Source organism: Rhinatrema bivittatum, chromosome 6 (assembly GCF_901001135.1).
Source record: "Rhinatrema bivittatum chromosome 6, aRhiBiv1.1, whole genome shotgun sequence".
NCBI classification, from domain to species: Eukaryota; Metazoa; Chordata; class Amphibia; order Gymnophiona; family Rhinatrematidae; genus Rhinatrema; species Rhinatrema bivittatum.
Genome location: NC_042620.1, coordinates 248282278 through 248300048, shown reverse-complemented (window position 1 = coordinate 248300048; position 17771 = coordinate 248282278). Strand labels below are relative to the sequence as shown.

The window sequence follows — 17771 nt, the reverse complement described above, 5'->3', positions numbered from 1 at the left end:
AAGGGAAATTGGAGCATCCGAGGGCTCTGACTTCTATGGTCTAGGAAACTGATAAGCATGAGGGTAACCTGCACAGTGCAGCAGATACTGACATAAGCATAAGCTTGCTGGGCAGACTTGGTGGATCATTTGGTCCTTTGCACTTGTCTACATTAAATTACATCTGACGACAGAAAAGTAATGCATGTAGGGAAAAATAATCCCAACTACATGTACACGATGCTGGATTCTGTTTTAGGAGTCACCACCATATAAAAGGACCTCAGAGTCCTCCTGGACAATACCTTGAAATCTTTAACTAAATGTGAGACAGTAGTCATCAAGGCAAATAGAATGTTAGGAATTTGTAAAGGAAGAGAGAACAAAATTGAGAATAACATAATGCCTTTGTATAGATCAATACAGATGTGCTTCGGGATCAAATTTTGTGTTGGGCTTCGTTTCGGGCCCCCCCCCCCCCCGCGCGGGCATTTCGTTTTTCCTGCGGTTCAGGGGGTTTTTTCGGGGGCCCCAATTTTCGCTTTAGTGCACACTAATTCTGCCACATTAATGTGCACTATAGTGAGTTAGCGTGTACTAACTCTTGTTAGTGTGCACTAAAGCGAAAATTAATTTTTTCTGAAATTTCTGAAAAGATTTAATCGTTTTTCGGTTCTTCCGAACCATTCCGAATTAGGCAAAAACGATTGCACCTCAATATAGATTAATGATGCAATCGCACTTTGAGCATTGTGTGCAGATATGTTTGTCTTCATCTCAAAAAAGACATGGTGGACATAGAAAAGGTACAGAAAAGGGAGACAAAAAAGATAAAGGGGATATTAAAGTTCCCTTATGGAGAAAGACTAAACAGATTAGGGCTCTTCTGCTTGAAGAAGAGATGATTGAGAGGAGATCTGATTGAAATTTATAAATCATGAGTGGGGTGGAAGAGGTAAATGGGGAATGACTACCTTTTTGAACAATAGGACTAGGGGGTGTTCCATGAAACTAGCAACCGGCAGATTTAAAACGAAATATTTTTTCCACTCAATGCACAATCAAGGTATGGAATTTGCCACCAGAGGATGTGGTCAAGGCAGTTAACATAGTGGGATTGAAAAGAAGGCTGGATAAGTTCCTGAAGGAAAAGTCCATAAACAGTTATTAATAATAAGGTAGACTTGGGAAAGCTCCCTTATCCTGGGAGTGAGATACAAGAAATAGATTAACTACTTGGAAACTGACAGGTACTTGTTACCCCGACTTGTCACTGTTGGAGACAGGATGCTGGGCTCAATGGACCTTGGTTTGATCCAGCATGGCATTTCTTACGTTCTTATGTTCTCCTTCCCCTATCATTCCCCCTCTCCTCTCCTTCCAATTTTCCCAACTTCTATCCTTCCCCCTACTCTTTCTCCCTTCAATCAACTTTCATCCTTCTCCTCCCCTCTCTCTCGCCTTTCTATCCTCCTCCTCATCTCCTTTCTAAACCTTCACCTTACATCCATTCACTTTGGTCCCTCACACTTTTAACACCCTCCCCTTCGGTCTTTCATCCTCACTTTTCAACTTTCCTCCCCAACCTTTCCCCCTTCTCTCCCTTTCTAATCTCTCACTTTCAGTCATTCTCCTCCTTTCCCTCTCTTTCCATCCCACCTTACCATCTGCTGCCTCCATTCTCTCCCCTTTCATCCTTTCTGTTCACCTTCTATCCATTCCCTCACCTTTCAACCCCTTCAGTCATCCTCCTCAACTTTCAACCCGCTCCCCTTCCATCCTTTCCCTCTCCTTCCAATTTATCCCTTCCATCACCTTCCCCTTTTGTCCCAATTTTGCTTCCATCCTTCTCCTCCTCTCCCTCGCCTGACATCTGACCTCTGCTTCCATCCTTCCCTGTCACTTCAATCCCCCTTACTTTCTATCCTTTTCCTCCTCTCCCTCACCTTTTAACCTCCTTCCCTTTCATCCTTCCCTCTCATCTTTCAACCCCCTCATTTTCCATCTTCCCCTTCTCTTCCTCACCTTTCAACCCTTCCTTCCTCTCCTGTTCCCTCCTTCCAATCCACCTCACTTCTATCTACCCCATATTCTCTGTTCCATTTCAGACTCCCCCCCCCCTAACCTTTCAACCCCCTCCTCTTCCATCTTTCCATGCCTCTCCCTTTCTTTCCATTCCTTCCTCACCTTTCAGTCTCCTTCCCCATAATGAGTAGACCGGAGAGTGACATTGGCTGATGCTTCTTTTTTACCTCTTCCTGATGCTGGCTCCTCTTTCTCCCATGCAGATCAGCTTTTGAACTGATTGAGTGAGAGAGGAGGAAGTGCGTAGTGCTGGCCCCTCATTTCTGTGGGCTGTGGAGGAGAGGGAGCGCAGCAGCTGATCTTTGCCTATGAACCATCTGAAGACACATTGATGTTAAGGGTGGTCTGTCCCAAAAAGTCAATTATACCAGCCCCAGGAGTGAGATTAAAGGTCAAAGAGAGAACATTTTTTAGATGGTGTGTCCAGGGTATACATCTGGAAAGGTATGAGTGTTAGATTGATTTGCAAACGATAGGAACAATACAACATAATATTTAGCTTTCTTTGCAGAGAATTTTCTTTTTATTTCATGATTTTTTTCTGTGCCTTTTCAGAGTCCTCTGCACATATACCTGCAGTAAGAGGAGTGTCTGCACATCTACAGTCCCTTTTAGAGTCTGCCTATGCCTCAAACTCAAATGCAAGGCCAGTGAAGGGGGGACTCTGGAAGTGAGAATTATTGATGTGCAAACAAAATTCACCACACACACATATATGCACCCCCAACACCCAAGCCTTTCGCTCTCTTTCTCTTTGCCACCCTTTGGCCAGATTGAGTAGGGAGGAAGTGATCACAGCAGCATTTCTCTAACTCAACACTTGGCTTGAACACTGCAAGAGAACCAAAATAAAATAAATGGCCTGATCAAGCATGCAGTGATCCCTTAAGAGAGATCCCTTCTCCACCTCTTGCGACGTGCAAGCAAGAGCTGGAGCACTCCCAGACTCTGTGGCCCCCTGATTACGGCTGTCACTTCCACCCCCTCTGTCAGCATGGAGTCATCTGAGATGAGACTCCGCCACTCTGCTCATATCACTTGGGAATTGATTCGTTTCATTTTCATTTCATTTCATTAAAAATGTGTTAATCGCTTAACCCAGAGGCCTAAGTAATGTCCAATAAAAAGACACACACGAAAGAAGATTCAAAATGCAAATCAGGGACAGACTTATCCAAGATATTGCCAAACGTAGGAACAATTACGTAAAAGCGATCAGGGACAAAATACTGCCTTAAACACGCACCATAATCAATCCAGATGTTTACCTTATAGGCTGCCATGCTTTAGGCTGCCACTCTCGGTCCCAGAACTGCCTGGCACAGCTGCACAGTCAGCAGGTTCTTTCTCTAGGACTCACTCAGATCACCATCACTACAGCGTGATGGGGAAATGGAGGCTGCACTGCCCTTACCCTCAGACTGCTTTCTGGTCACCAGGGCTAGGTGCAAAAGTGTCTCCTGCTGTGCTCTTTCTATCAGAGCTGCTCCTGATCCTCCAGAACCAGGGGCAGGAAGAGAGAGAGAGAAGGAGGGGGCCTTTTTACCAGCAGCATTGAGAGGGAATACTGGTGCCTATGGCCAAGACCACATTGGCCATAAGGTATCTACAGCTCTGCCTATACTACTAGCTTTTTGCCACATCTTCTGGCAAAATATTCCTGAACTTAACTGTGTTGACTGAACAAATTAGGCCTTTAAATTTGAAACTCACCGGTAGCAGATTTAAAAAAAACAGAAAAAGTGAACATTGGAGGCTGGAGAAGGGTGAGAAAATGTCATGCTGCTATTATTTTTTTTATTTAAAAAAGCCCAGTGTGGTATAAACTCATTTTATTGAGTTATCAAGTTAGTGTATTGTGCTTTTCAATACTATTCATTTTTTGCTTTTCCAAGATTTCTCCAAGTGTAGTTTGTTCCAATACATTTTGTATTATTTAAAAAAAAAAAAAAAAAAAAAAAAAAGGATAGTGTTATAATCTGGTATGGTTGTGGACCCTGGATCATAGTGAGAGCTGACTCCACCCACAGGGAGGAGCCCTGTGGGGACTCACTATGATAGGCATAGCCTAGGCTGAGATGGACACAGTAGCAAGAGGCTTTATTATACTGGAAACGTGGGTATACCCACAATGTGGAGAAAGACACAGTCCAGAGTAGTAAGGTTGCTCGATGATGATATCGCTGGTAGTGGCCCACAACGCGGGGTATGCCGAGGATCGGAGAGTAGAAGTTCAGAGAGGTGCAGGAGGTCAGCAGAGCAATGTAGATGATGGTATTCGCTCCGTGGTGTAGAAGAGAAGCTGGGAAGGGCACGATAGTGGCCCGAGACTTGGGGTATGCCGGCGGTTCTGTCAGCAAGATGGTAGAAGCGAGAATAGCATTCACAAGGCTGAACAGGCAGGACCCCAAATGAGGAAGAATGGATTCTCCAGGCAGGAAAGGCCCTCCGAGGAGCGGATAGCCCGAACGTAACAAGGCCCCCGAGGAGAGGGTACCTAAAGCATTCTGTCCTGGAGTTCAGGAACCAGTTCAGAGTAGTAAGCGAAGCGTCTCCGAAAGAGTGGAATAAGCAGGAAGGAAGTCCTTGCTAACTCATAGAAAGCATAGGCTGGATGGTATAAATACGCTTGGCGAGTGACGTCATGCGGAGGGGACGTCCCTGAGTTTCCCAACATGACTTGAATAAGAAAGGGGCTGACGCGCGCACACATGCCCTAGGTAATCCCCGATTCAAGATGGCGGACGGGTTGCCCATGCCATCTTGGGGATGCCGAGGAAGTTGGCGTTTGCAGGCTGAAGCCGCCATGGCTCCAAGAATCACTGGTGAAGGGAAAAGACAGGCAAGCAGCAAAGGTCACAGCCATCTGCAACCGACGGGCGCAACAGATAGTTTCATTTATGTATACTTCTTTAGGCATTTATGTATATTTTTCAGCAGAAGAGGACCCTGAACCTCCACTCCTTTACCACTCACATGCCAAAATTATGTGCCCAGCAGTAGTGCGCACTCGCTCACACTCACAGAAAAATTAGAGAGCTTTGAGGAAAGAAATTTGAGGGAGAAGTCTGGCCAGGAATCCTCTTCAGAATCTCATCCTTTGGTCTTCTAGGCCAGATCTCAGGGCTCTTCTGACTCCCTTTCATCATTTAGAAATAATCACCCTCTCCAGTGCTGCCTGTCTCAAGCTTGTTGCAAACATCAATTTCTATGCTCTTTCTCAAGATGGCATTATTGATACTGTACTACCCAATGCCATGCTATGGTCTTTAACGACTGGATCTTTCAATATCATTGATGATGTTTCCGCATACAGTCCAAACTCCTCTTACTCACCTACAAGAGCCTTCACTCTGCAGCTACTCACTACCTCTCCTCTTTTACCTCTCTCTCCACCTTTCTTAAAGCTGCTCATCAGGCAAGTCACTCCTATCTATGCCTTTCTCCTCTGCCGCCATCTTCTGACTCCATGCTTTCCACTTGGCTGTACCAAATTCTTGAAAAAGACTCCTGAGTTTATGCATCATGCTTCTTCTCTTGCCTCATTCAAATCCAGACTAAACCCCACATTTTTGAGGCTGCTTTTAAGTCTTAACCCCTGATATAATCCCCTTGCAGACATTGATTTTAACCATTTTCTTAATAAATGAAATTCCAAAAGTCTCTTTTCCCTTGATATTTGTCTTTATTAGATTGTAAACTCTACTGATCAGGGACTGTCTTATGTTTTTGTACAGCCTTCTGTATGCCAAGTAACACTATAGAAGTAAAAAGTAGTAATAGTAGTCATTTTGCACAATTCAGGCACCTTGACTCAGTTCACATGCCAGGAGAGGGCTTACAGGATCCTTCTGTCCAACTCCTCCTCAAAGAGTGCTGAGGCCAGAACTTCAGGGGCCTCCATAATTAGGCACAGCTCCTACTGGATAACCAGAGGAGAAGTATTGATGGCTTTGGACTGGATCCCTGGTCTAGCTTGCATCAGCCTCATCCTGGAAGACTGAGCTCACCTCTGAACACAGGTGCTTATAAGGGTAGATAACATCTGCCACTATCTCCCTGCTTTCAGAAATGAACACCAGTTGAGATTGATATCAGTGCTTCAGTGCTTCCATCCTATGCTTGGCAGTAATGCTCTTCAGTCCTAAACTCAAAGCAGAAAACTCCTTCTCTAGCTATAAGTGAGAGAAGTGGAAAAGGCTCCCTGGCCCTGGTTTCTTATTCAATCCTGTCTCCAAAGAAGATCAATGCTCCCTCAGTGTCGAAAGCCTACCAGTAGTCAGTGCAGCTCATGGGGCCTTTGGTATGATGCCTTTGGTGCAGAAGCTAGGGCATCAGACTTTGATTTTTCATGCAGTCTTCATTGCTTGGTTACCCTGGGTTACATCTCTTGAAAGATACTACTGCAAAGGATGTCATGATTTACGCTCAAGCCGTATATGCAGACAACATGAAAGTCTGTGATTTCATATCTTCCTGTTGCAACACAGCTGTAATCTGAAAATTGCCCTCTTTAAAAGTGTCACAATGTACTAAGACTCCACTTTTCTCCAGAACCAACATAGCTACTAGAGCTCCCTTTCTATTCAACATTGATAAAGCTACTCTTAAAGTACTATGACAAATTTGGAGGCTCCACACTAAAAAAGGATGTTGAAAAATTGGAGTAAGTCTGGAGGAGAGTAACAAATATGATTAAAAGACAGGTAATGTGACCTCTGAGAATAGGTTGAAGTGGGTAGTTTTATTTGGGCTAGAAAAGAGAAGACTGTGAAGGATATCTTGATAGAAATCTTCAAAAACCTAATGAGGGGGTTACAGTGAGGACGATGATCCATTCTTTTGTCTTCACTGAGGAAAAGACAAAGGAACGATCTTAAATTAAGGTGTAAGAGAATTAGGTTACATATTAGTAAGAAATTAACTGTAACTAGAACAAGTTTCTAGGGTTGGGGTAAGTGTGGAAGAATATCCATCATTGGAGATTGTTATGAAAAAGCTTGATAAACATTTAAGGATGAAACAGATACAGTGGATCCTGTTGGTAAGCATTAGGACGGACTATATCGGAATAATTAAACATATTTTTGACTGTTGCTGATGGGGATCATAGACTCTTGCTGGGGATCATAGAATATGTTGGGAATTCTCTTGGTAAGTTGAATGATTGACTATTAGAACATCACATGATCTCCGATTGCGTTTGTGGGATGGCAGAAATATGGTCCAGTTTCTGATGCGTTTATTGGAATGGTATGACATTTTTGTAATCATTTTTTGTATAATAGAACATTCAGTAATCTCTGATTATGCGTTTATGGTATATTAGAATTTATGACTTTTAATGGTGAATGTGTGAGATGACAATACATGATCTGATCTCTGATTGAAATGATCCTGGCTGCTAGGCAGCCTCCCACCAGCTGAGGTCCTCACTGAGCCACACACTCTCCTGCTCTAGGCACTGCTCTTGATGGCACCATGATGCAGCAATGCCAGTCTTATTTAACCCTGCCTCTCCCACAACTCTATGCCTCATAATTGTCACTTTGGCTTCTTGCTTTGGCCCACCTTGCCTTGTTACTTTGTTGCCTCTTTGCCTTGTCCTGCAGCCTTCTTGCCTTGCCTTGTTCCTTTGAGCATTCTAGTCTTGCCTTGCTTTCTGGTCTGGTTAGGTTTTCTTGTCTGTCGCCTGTCTTATGTGTACCTAGTTTGCCTTTAGTCCTTTGCCTGTTTCTGTATTTACCTTGCCCTATTTTAGTGTCCCTGTTTCTGTCCTTGTCCTGTCTGGGCTTCTCAGCAGCCATCCTGTTCCCTGGGGTCTTCCATGGCCCTCCTGCATCCCTGGAGTTTCCCAGTGGCCTAGCTCTCTTGTATGTTCCTAGCCCTGCACCCTGTTTCAGTTCCTTTCTGTCTACTTGTTCCCACTGTCTGGTCCTTGTCTTGTCTAGGCCTCCCAGTGATCTACCTAGCCTGTCCGAATCCTGCCATGCACCCCCATTTTACCCTGTTCCTGCTTGTGTGGTTTTACCCTGTTCCTTCCTAGGTGTGCTACCCTGTTTCTGCCTTGTCTCTCTCTCTCTTCCTGCCTTATCTTACCTCCCAGTCAGCCTCTCGCAGATGGATTTCATTCTACCGATCCAGACTGTCTCCTGCCTTGGCTTTGCTGATCTCCATTGACCTGTACTTGGACTCTGACCTTGCTGGACCGGTGCCAGCCCTGACCATAGCCTGCCAGGTACCATGCTAAGAAAGTCCTGCCGGCCATCAGAACCTGTGAGCTCAACATAAGGGGGAGGAGGCTGGCCAGGCAGAAGACCTTATCCATGAAGCTCTATACTACTCCTGTAGGGAGAATCTTCAGACCCTAGTTGGCCAGTCCATGACAGAATGATGAGGCAAAATAAACCCTACAGGAGTGGGTCCAGGACTCCCTGCAAGTCTGGTAAGCCATGTGGAAATGTTTCTAAAACTATTGTAACCTCGAGTATTAGTTTGCAAGCCCCAGCTCCTAAAACACATCCTGCCTCTGCTATCTACTGTGTCTGTCTCAGATGCCAGTATAGGAACCCATCATTGTTTCTTGAGAGTACCAGTGGTGTTCCATTAATCCTGCCTGGCGGAGGTGGGCAGAGTGCCAAATTGTGAACCCTGTAGATGTAGCTGCTTGTCTCAGTTGTGATGTAGCTTAACTGGCTCCTAGGCTACAAACCTCAGTTCCTGACAACCTGATATCTGCTAAATAGAAGGCCCCAGTTGCAGAAACACTCTCAACCTGCACTGATTATTGGAAGTACCATAGATGCTGGCAAATAAACTCAGTAACTCTGGATTGTCCCAGGTGTGATTCCTTCAATCTCACCTGCTGGGATTGTAAAACTTGCAGCTTTGGGAATGTCCTTCCCCAACAAGCTTGACTGCTGTGTCTTGCACCTATACCAGTTTCCAAGTCTCAGACCTCCGTTCCAGCCCAGCAGACTTCTGAAAGGATAGAGATTTGCAATCAACAATCAAAGGTGTGCAGCCTGTGTTAAAAAAAAAAGCCAAGACTAACGAAATGTTTTTAAAATCTGTACCTGCGAAAGTGAATCCTGCTGCAGAATCCAGCCCTGCTGTTGTTCGTGTATTTCTATCCCAGTTTGCAGCTTGGGAGAGCTACAGTCAATCAGCTGTTCCCAGCCCACTACCTAGGACTTCTACCAGTTCAGGTAGTTTCAGTTCGGTGCTGGTGAATTTCCCTCAATCAGCTGATCAAAGCCCTTCCCAGCCAGCTTTTTTCTATTCAAGCCATGAAGAGAACTGTTGTAACACCTTAAACGATAGCCTCTGCATTTTTGGGTAGCTTTGTTTCAGTTAAACTTGGCCTTGTTTCTAACTCTTCTAAGGCTGCCTCGCTCTCAGAAGCCAGTTCTAGTACTGCTCCTGAACATGTCCCCTTGCCAGCAAAAGGGATTTTCTCCCCTGGGGCCAATATCAAGGAAGACCCTGATATTGTACCTGCTAAACTGAATCCAGTTCTAGATTAAAGGTCAGGTCTTATATATGCCTTCACAGAGGGATCTTCACTTGTGGAGGCCTTGGTATCCAGAACCATACCCTGCATCTGCCTCCTGAAAGGAAGTGCACCCATGATCTAAATATGCCTAATTCATGATCTAAATATGCCTAATTCAGATCTTCCTCCACAGAATCCAGTCCAGGCTACTCACATCATATCTAAAGACTATAAGCAAGACTATTCCTGCAGCACTTCCACAGGATGCTGCAACAACACATTCAGAGTTTCTGATCCAGGCAACTCCTGTAGTCAATTCCAGGAATGCAGTTCAAGCTGTTACTATAGCACATTCAAAGATCCTGGCCAAGACAGTTTCTGCAGACCGCCCAGAGGATTTGGTCCAGGAGGTTACCACATTGTGTCCTCTGACCTAGGCCGCTTCTGAAGTCCATTCCAGGAATCCACTCCACACGATTACCACAGCACAAGATTATCTCAAAAACAAGTCTAGAGATTCCAGTCCAGGATGCTGCTACAGCACATTCAGAGACTCTGACCCAGCCTACTTAAGCAGTCCATTCCAGGACTCCAGTCAAGGCTGCTATCACAGCACACCTTAAGACTCTTACCAAGACAGTTCCTGCAGCACCTCCTCAGGATGCTGCCACAGCACATTCAGAAACTCAGGTCCAGTTGGTCCTGGCAGTCCATTCTAGAAATTCCCCCCCCCCCCCCACCCCAGGATGCTACAGCAACTCTAAAGATTCTGGCCCAAGCTTTGTCAGAAGCTCTTCCGGGGATCCCAGTCCAGACTTTTCCTGCAGCCTCTAAGCCTACGTTCAGGCTATGCCCATGGATTCTAAGGCTTTGCTTATACAGAATTTGACTGCCTCTGTCTTTCTGCTATGTCTTCATGACCAGGTGGGTCAGTCCCTACTGTTCATTAATTACAAGCTGCACCAGTTCATACTATGACTATGTACCATGCTGAGCTATCTTGTTTTGCCATGTCATAATGCCTCTGTATTGCTCCATGGTGAAACCGCACCTTGAATACTGTGTACAGTTCTGGTCGCCTCATCTCAAAAAAGATATAGTTGTGATGCAGAAGATACAGAGAAGGGTGACCAAAATGATAAAGGGGATGGAACAGCTCCCCTATGAGGAAAGACTAAAGAGGTTAGGACTGTTCAGCTTGGAGAAGAGATGGCTGAGGGGGGATATGATAGAGATGTTTAAAATCATGAGAGGTCTAGAATGGGTAAATGTGAATTGGTTATTTACTCTTTCGGATAATAGAAGGACCAGGGAGTACTCCATAAAAGTTAACATGTAGCACATTTAAAACTAATCGGAGAAAGTGCTTTTTCACTCAACGTACAATTAAACTTTGGAATTTGTTGCCAGGGGATGTGGTTAGTGCAGTTAGTGTAGCTGGGTTTAAAAAAGGTTTGGATAAGTTCTTGCTATTAATCAAGTTGACTTAGAAAATAGCCACTGCTATTACTAGAATCAGTAGCATGGAATATACTTAGTTTTTGGGTACTTGCCAGGTACTTATAGCATGGATTGGCCACTGTTGGAAACAGGATGTTGGGCTTGATGGACACTTGGTCTGAACCCAGTGTGGCATGTTCTTATGTTCTTACTTCCACCACAAGCTGTGCCGGTTTCTACCATAACTGTACCAGGTTGTGCCAGCTTGCTGCACCATGTCTCCATTCCTGGTGGATGCCAATCCTGTAATTGCAGCCCAGAGACTCCATTCCAGCTGCTCTGCTCCAGGCGAACTCCATCTCTTCTAATCCACTCCGGGAGGACTATGATCCTGCAACTCCAGTCCAGAGAGACTCTGACCCAGCAATTCTTCTCCAGGTGGACTCTGATCTGCAACTCCAGTCCAGGCAAACTCTGATCCTGCAACTTTGCTCCAAGAGGACTCCAAGCTTGCCATCCCAGTCATGGCTACTCTTGTAGTATGTCCCAAGATTCCATTTAAGGTGGACTCCACACCAAAACAAAATATCGGTCAGGACTTCAAGGGAACTAGTTCCTGCTATTTCTCCACAGTGACTTGAGTTAGTCCCTACTTTGACCCTGTTTTAGGACAAACCAACCACTTTGCTCCAGACAGGCTCTGCTTCAGCTGCATCTCTCAAGAGAGATGCCAATCCAGTTGCTTCAGTCCTAGCTGCACCAGTAGCCTTATCTTAGGACCCCAGTCCAAGTTGCATTTGCAGCACCAAGTTTCCTCTCTGTGGACAGCTGCTTCTGCTCAACTACGGACTATGCTGGCTATGACCTCAAGGAACCTAGTACCCGCTGCCATCACTGCTCCAGTTTCTGCCTTTGTTGGGATGGTCTCTAGGCCACTTACCTCAGGCTATTCCCTGCTCCAGGAGGCACATCCAGCTTCCCTGTCTCTGCTTTTACCTGCAACCATGGCACTCAGATTTTTGCCCCAGAGGGTTCCCGCAATTTGTAAGCCACGGCTTATACCTGCCATATCTTCAAGGAAACTAATACCTGCTGCCACTACTCGTCTACTTTTGCCATAATGAACTCAGCCCCAGATCCAGGGCTATATCTAGCATGCCAAGTGATATTTGGATATTTGCAATTTCCCGGCTGCCATTGTTGGCTGCACTCACAACATCCAAGTCCTTGTCTCAAGACCTGGCTTCCAATGAATTTCATCTCAGATCAAGGTGCCCAAGTTTTGCCTTGCTCCTTCCCAGATGGGACCTGGGAGGAGGAGGTCTTAAAAGGAGGGTATCTTGGCTTCGCCAGCAGAGGTCCTTACTCTGAGCTATGCTCTCTCCTGCTCTAGACAACTACTTGATGCAGCAAGGTCAGCACTACTTACCCCTGCCTCTCCCACAACTCAGTGTTTCATCATCGAGTCATCTTGGCTTCTTGCTTTGGCCCACCTTGTATTGTTACTGTGAGTGGCCCTTGGAGCCTTCATGCCTTACCTTGCCTTGTGGACTCCTTTCCCTTCTTACCTTGTCCTGTGGCCTCCTTTCCCTTCTTACCTTGTCCTGTGGCCTCCTTGGCTTTCTTGTCTTGCCTCATGGTCTTTTGGCCTTCTGGTCTTGCCTTGCCTTGGCTTATGGCCTGGTTAGGTCTGCCTGTCTCACCTGTCTTATATGTAGCTTATTTACCTTTAGTCCTTTGCTTGCATCTGTTTTAACTTTGCTTTGTTCTGGTGTCCTTGTTTCATCCTTGTCTTGTCCTATCTGGCCCTCTCAGTGGCCCTCCTGTCCCATGGTATCTCTTGTGGCCCTCCTGCTTCCCTGGGATTTCCCAATGTCCTAGCTCTCTTGTATGTTCCTTGCCCTGCACACTGTTCCAGTTGTCCTTTGTCTTATGTCCACTTGTTCCCCATGTCTGGTCCTAGTTTTGTCTAGGCCTCCCAGTGGCCTACCTAGCCTGTATGAATCCTGCCCTGCACCCTTGTTTTACCTTGTTCCCTCACAGGTGTGCTACCCTTTCATTCCTTGTCTCTCCTTGCTCCTGCCTTGCCTTACTTCCTAGTCAGCCTGCTTCAGATGGATCTCCTGCTGCTGATCCGGACTGCCTCCTGCCTTGGCTTCGCTGATCTCCGCCTGCCCTGACCTGCACTTGGACCCTGACCTTGCCTTACTGCTGCCAGCCCTGACCTTGGCCTGCTATGTACCATGCCAAGAAAGTCCTGTCAGCCACTAGAACCTGTAGACTCATCTTAAGTGGGAGGTGGCTGGCCAGGCCGAAGACCTTGCCCTGCTCTGCCATGAAACCCTGTACTGTTCCTGAAGGGGGAATCCTTAGACCCAGCCCGCCAATCTGTGACACCGATCATACATTTTTGGGATAATAGAGCATGCCATGATCTGATATTACAGACACAAGTTAATTAAATGCAATATCATGAGGTTCATTTTTTTCTTTGTAGGATGATATGGAAGGTTCTGGGATTTTGTTCACTTCTGGATCCCGTGGGTCTGAAGGGCCTCAGGTAACACACTTCACATGATTCTATGGGACAGATGCTGTCTCCAAATTTCTTTCTAATGCCGAGATCCAATGCAGCCTTTGCCATATTCCTTTTCAGTAGTAACATGAAGTGAGTGGTCTACTACTTTCCTCTCCAGTGCTATCAGAGTCACTGCCTGTTGCATTTGCTTTAAGTGCTATTAGTAGGACCCTGTTTGCCACATTCCTCATTAGTGTTAGGGGAAGGTTCCCATTTTTTTGCATTCCTCCTTATTGCACTAGGGGCAGCTCTTGTTTGTAGCATTCCTGCTCAGCACTGTGAATGTCACATTCTTCATCCATATTGCAAGAAACAATACACTGATTGCTACATCATCATCATCATCAATTTTCATTTGACCGCCCTTTATTACAAACTGGTCTAAAAGTACCCAGCGTTGCATGGGTTGTCTGATTCATCAGGCAGATACAATTCCTCAGCCACAACTAGAACTTCTCACAGGCACCACTCTCCCTTGGGTCCTGCAGAACTTTAACATAGCTTCTCACTTTACTCCAATCTTTTCTGGCCTTGGTCTCTTCAGACACACTTTCTCTGTTTCTTCTAAATCTACTCCTGAAGAGCTTTGTGGAAACGCTAATTCTCCTTTCAACTTCTCATGCTTTAATGCCTTCTGGAACCACTTAGCACTTATTGGGTGTAGCACCTGTTCCTTCTACTTGGCTCAAGCCACACCAGAGCCTCCCACCCTGAGACACCTTCCTCATGGACCAGCAGTTAATCCTTATGGAACAATCTCTTTTATATCACTCTGATACCATTTCCTATTGGTCTGATTCACACTGCCATTTATACACTGGTACACACTTCCAAGGCATACCACTTGACCCCTAAACCTGGAAAATTCCACATTTTAACATATAGACTACACTCACTCTACGCAATTTCCAATATCCATATGCCATCTGGTGACCAGCGTGCCACACTGACAGACAGACTGACCTGCAGACCAACACAAGCCTTTTATTTATTTATTTATTTATATAGATAGAAAGATTAATGCTCAAGGCAGGTTTACAGTACATAATTAAACAATGTTATAATAATAAATTTCAGTAAAACAATATATGAAAATCAAAATAAAATTACCCCAAACTACTTTCAAATAATAAACGTATTATCATCAAGTCATACAACAGAGTTAAACAAAAGCCTGCTGGAATAACAAAGTGTTTATAGCATTTCTAAAAGAAAGCAGGTCATCTAAAAATAAATCTCCCTTGAGAGATGGTTCCATAATAATGGGCTAAAACTTGAAAAAGTCATTTTCCCTGTAGTTATTAATTTAATCTCAACTAGACCAGTTACTTTAAAAAAAACAAAAACTATCATCAGGTAAGTGTAAACAATGTGTAACGCTCTTTATTGTACCAACCAGTCTCTTAAGATAGGATGGAGTAGCTGTGGAATACATTTTAAAAACAAGACTTAAACAGAGAATGAAATTCCATAGGCAGCCAGTGTAATGATTGTAAAATTGTAGTAATCCTATCATGCTTTCCTAAATGTATCACAAGCCAGGCTACTGCATTTTGAACTAATTGCAGTTTATGTAAAGTTTTTCCTAGGCAAACCTACATAAATAGAATTAGAGTAATCTAAACAAGACTGTACTAATGCTTAGATTACAATACAGATACGAAAGCTTCTTTCTGGCACTTCAAAGCAGGTTGCAATCAGGTAATCTAGACATTTTCTTAACCCCAGAGAGCTTGCAATCTGAGGGGTTTATTTATTAAAGGTTTTCTCCCAGTCCCAGCTTAGTAAACGACCCCCTAAATGTGTACCTGAGGCAGTGGTTGGTAAAGTGACTTATCTAAGATCTCAAGGAGTGGCAATGGCCTATTGCTCTAACCACTAGGTTGCTCCTCCACTCCTAACCTTAGAAAGATGGGCAAAATGCAGACGTTCAAAGGACAGCAATGAGTGTCCATAAATTTTAACATTATCTTTAAAGCAAATAAGAATCCCATCTATAATTATCTTTCCTACAGGTACTTTAGATGACCTCTCCCACATAACATACAGGGCCTCTGATTCGTTAGGGTTCAGTTTCAAATTATGAACCTTCATCCAATGCACACAGTCAGATAAGCAATTATTTAACCTCTGAATTGTTAGTAATGGGTCACTATTTACCTCTGTGCACAATTGAGTGTCAGCAGACATATAATAACTAATCCCATATTGAGAAATTATCTTGCCCAGCAAACAACATAAACATTGAATAAAAATCTCAATAGAATTGATCTCTGAGGAACCCTACATTTTAAATTACACTGAAAGGATTCACCCTCATCCAGTACCACTTTCTGTGTGTGATCATTTAGATAAGATTTTAACCTAGCAAAGGGAAGAGCTTCCCTGCTAACCCCTAGGTCATACAAAGTATGCAGCAATCATGAATGATCCAGGGTATCAAAAGCTGTTATAGTCTAATACAATCAAATGACTGTAAAATTAACCGAATATCAACAGGGAGGGCTAAAAGATACTAAAGCCCTTCAGAATCCCTTATTGATAGGCATCTAATCCATTAGTTTTCTCCAACAATTCATTTAACTGAATAAATTCAGCCTTTTCAATATTTTTTCCTAATAATGGAAGATTTGAAATAGGTCTAAAATTTGATGGCACTTTATAGGACAAGGAGGATTTATTTAAAATTGACCTAAATAACACTTGCTTTAACTGAGATGAAAAAAAAAACCTCCTTTTTTTTTTTTTACTTTAACAATTTTCAGAGAATACATTTCTAAAAGACAGCTTGTCTAACATCAAGAAAAAACATCAACTGGATACTGTAGTGATACAAGTCAAATGATTCATCAGATTATATTTTACTGAACTAAACTGCTGTGCAGGCCAAACCTCATTGTGTTTAACATAGCAGTCACATCAATCACATTGGGAATGTGGAAAATAAAGTATCAGGACCCTTATGTATTAAACTACAATAAGGATCCATAGATGAATCTTGCACAGTTACCTCTGAGTCCTAAAGCAGCATTCATTTATTTCCCTAGAAAGGGATTCAATTTTATTTTGAAAAAAACTAGCAAGAACATTACACTGAGAAATTTAATAGTCAACTACTTGAGACTCGTTAGGTTCCACTAAACTTTTCACTATCCCAGATAGCTCTTTAGGTTTATTTTGGGCATTCTTAATAGACTTATTACATAAAGTGCAATTTGTCTTCCATCAACCCAGACTTACACTAGTGTTTTCTTTAACTTCCTTCCTGGTTATTTCAAACAACAAAGATCTTCTGTAAATTAAGGAGCCAACCCCATCATAGTAACGTACACCTCCTTACAGGAGCATTCTCATCAATTAAAGTTAAAAGCTTTGAATTCCACCATTCAGTTACCTTTTCAACATGGCCACGTAATGTATCTACAGGGAAAGTATCTAATAATGCCAACGCCACCCCAGTTTTAGTGGATTTCTTTGATCTTGGATGTCTCACAGATTTACACTTTTTAACAATAAAGCCAGAACTGATCAAAGTAAACATAATGATATAATGATCAGGCCATGAAAATGACTGGATAACTGGATAACCTTAACTGAAAACTATCAATGGACAGAAAACTAAATCCATAATATGTCCTGCCTTATGTGTAGACCGATTTTTAAACCTGTGAGAAACCAAAAATCTCCAAAGAGCTAATACAATCCTTAGCCATTGCTTCAGAGCGCTATTGGGGGAGCACACACAGTTACCTGTTGTCTCCTCAGCACTGTGGTGGGCACTGTCTATTATGTTACTTCCCAATGCTAGTTAAATTAGAAGGAGGGAGAAAGGAAATACAAGTGAGACTGGCATATAGTCATGGACAGATGAAGCAGGTAACTAGTAATAGAGGATTAATAAAGAAACTGAGGGAGAAAGGAAAGTGAGATAATTTGACATAAGACATCTAATCAGTAATGGGAGTAAAAAGCTGGAGCATATCACCAGGTCAATTTTGATGAACTGCAGAAATGTATCCATTGAGACTACAAAGTAAAAAAAAAAAAAAAAGAAGATCCAACCATTTCTAATTACATTTAGCATAAGATTCAAACAAAAGACATGTACCATATAAGACTGGAGTTGAAGCCAATAGCACCTAGAGATGGGGCACAGTTGCTTGGCTGGATAGTAAATATAGCAAATTATACATT

At 43.5% G+C, this 17771-nt stretch overlaps 1 protein-coding gene across 1 annotated transcript in view; it reads left to right on the top strand.

Annotated features, from left to right (window-relative positions):
- COL18A1 (collagen type XVIII alpha 1 chain) overlaps positions 1-17771 on the top strand; it is a 352734-nt gene that overhangs the window by 159370 nt on the left and 175593 nt on the right. The window contains exon 17 of the mRNA XM_029606745.1: positions 13497-13559. Coding sequence (XP_029462605.1) covers positions 13497-13559 — 63 coding nt within the window. The remainder of the gene's footprint in view (positions 1-13496; positions 13560-17771) is intronic.